Source organism: Penaeus monodon, chromosome 33 (genome assembly GCF_015228065.2).
Source record: "Penaeus monodon isolate SGIC_2016 chromosome 33, NSTDA_Pmon_1, whole genome shotgun sequence".
NCBI lineage: Eukaryota > Metazoa > Arthropoda > Malacostraca > Decapoda > Penaeidae > Penaeus > Penaeus monodon.
Genome location: NC_051418.1, coordinates 14,854,694 through 14,855,699, shown reverse-complemented (window position 1 = coordinate 14,855,699; position 1,006 = coordinate 14,854,694). Strand labels below are relative to the sequence as shown.

Genomic DNA, 1,006 nt, shown 5'->3' with positions numbered 1-1,006 from the left:
GATTATTATACATTGAGCAGGGGCAACACAATATAAAAATTTGGGAACCACTGAATTAGAATAACTGCAATCAAGTATTTGTGTTGGGTTGGAGGAGGCATCTACCCATAAATTTGATGAATTTATTACACTGATATGCTTATCATCTAGAAGTCCATATTTATAAAGTTCTCTACAAAAAATTGGTGTACTATGATTTATACATTACAATTACATGTAACATTCTTTAGTCCTGACTGGCAAAAATATTTATTTTCTGGAAGCTGTGCCTTATATGAATTAGAGTGACCTTGAGATATACATTCTAAAAATTAATTAGAACATCACAGGTCATGAGGGTACTGTGCAATGCTATTATGAATGTAGAGGAACTACTGCATCTGTGGGTTGGTCACATTTGAAATGGGTGAAAACAAACATGTAGATTTGTACATAAAATGTATTTTGTATTTCAAGGTAATAATTATAAATACATTTTTGTGCTTAAATCTGTTTTATTTTGTAAATGAAATACACATCCATAAATCTGAAGTGAGAGACTAATACATTTAGGTTCTGAGTTTTTGAAGTATCCCTAACCCCAATCTTGAAAGTTACATTCTAAGAGGCTGTCTGGTGTTGGAGGTATTAGGGATGGTGGAAGGGATGCCACACTTTGCATTCCTGGTGGATTTTTAAACAGACTTTTCCATTCAGTTTCATCACAGATACTGAACTTAGTAACAGAGTTCCCACCCTTCGACTGCTTAAAAATCCATTTCTCAAGTGATGGTTCACTGCTGTCTCCCCTCTCTGACTGGAGCTGGCTGCATCGTTTTGCCTCGTTTTCCTGATACACTAAAGGTGAAAAAAGAGTACTTGTAAAAACAAACATATAAAATACTGAAAATTTTTATGCATTTTCATAAGCAACTAAGCTAACCTTAAAATCTACCTAGTACAGTAAAATGAAAATAATGCAGATTTGTACTATACTGTGCAATAATGCTTTCACCAATCTAAGCTA

At 33.7% G+C, this 1,006-nt stretch overlaps 1 protein-coding gene across 1 annotated transcript in view; it reads right to left on the bottom strand.

Moving 5' to 3' along the window:
* Positions 1-474: 474 nt before the first annotated feature.
* LOC119594062 (zinc finger matrin-type protein 5-like) overlaps positions 475-1,006 on the bottom strand; it is a 20,113-nt gene continuing 19,581 nt past the window's right edge. The window contains exon 4 of the mRNA XM_037943103.1: positions 475-837. Coding sequence (XP_037799031.1) covers positions 575-837 — 263 coding nt within the window. The 3' untranslated portion in view covers positions 475-574. The remainder of the gene's footprint in view (positions 838-1,006) is intronic.